Source organism: Clupea harengus, chromosome 24, assembly GCF_900700415.2.
Source record: "Clupea harengus chromosome 24, Ch_v2.0.2, whole genome shotgun sequence".
Classification (NCBI taxonomy): domain Eukaryota; kingdom Metazoa; phylum Chordata; class Actinopteri; order Clupeiformes; family Clupeidae; genus Clupea; species Clupea harengus.
Window position 1 is genome coordinate 18,088,996 of NC_045175.1, and position 807 is coordinate 18,089,802.

At 50.2% G+C, this 807-nt stretch overlaps 1 protein-coding gene across 1 annotated transcript in view; it reads right to left on the bottom strand.

Moving 5' to 3' along the window:
- Window positions 1–218: 218 nt before the first annotated feature.
- Window positions 219–807, bottom strand: part of LOC105910140 (NACHT, LRR and PYD domains-containing protein 12-like) — a 26,870-nt gene continuing 26,281 nt past the window's right edge. The window contains exon 8 of the mRNA XM_031562079.2: window positions 219–772. Within this exon, the coding sequence (XP_031417939.2) occupies window positions 219–772 (554 nt within the window). The remainder of the gene's footprint in view (window positions 773–807) is intronic.

An 807-nucleotide genomic window follows, 5' to 3' on the forward strand; every position in this document is an offset into this window, starting at 1 on the left:
GTGCGCACAAACACACAAACGCAAGGACAGGCTCATACACACGCACACACATATACTTTATTTGTTGTTATGGTCTCCATAGCAGCAAATAATGTTTCAGTATATCAGATACAGAATATATAGTAATGTACATTTTCCCTCTAAGTGGCACACCGTGGTGTTGGAACCGGAGTGTGCGACTCTTCTGCAGACTCTGGTGATCCTGTAGGATCAGGAGGTCATGTGATCTGGCACAGGGACACTGAGGAGCCAAAATAAACATAAAACCCAGGATAGAGGGGCTCAGTGAATGTGGAGTGGAACGTGTGCAGGTGGGTGAGTGTGTCAGAGGAGACGCTGTAGAAGGACAGAGTGCCTGCTGGCCAGTCCAGGTACACTCCTACTCTGCTGGAGCCGGAGGAGGGGGCAGGTATGGCAGTCTTCTTATTATTGTGCCAGGCAGAGTAACTGTTACCAGAGCATTTCAGATGCCAGGACTTGTCATTTTGTCCAAACAGGCCGTCAGCACTCGCCCCTTTCCTCTTGATGCTCTTATATGCCACTGCTATATCAGCCCTACCACCACTCCACTCAGCCTCCCAGTAGCAGCGTCCAGACTGATCCTCTCTACACAGCACCTGATCCCAGTAGTCAAATCTCTCTGGGTCGTCAGGATGGTGCTGCTCCTCACTCACAGGTGTCTCATGTGTCTCACGTGTCACCTTTCTGTTCCCCTCAGAGAGAGAGAGATCTCTGTTTGCTGTGTTTGGGTCCAGTGTGAACTCACAGGCATCTGCAGACAAGAGGGGAGAACATCCTCATCAGAAT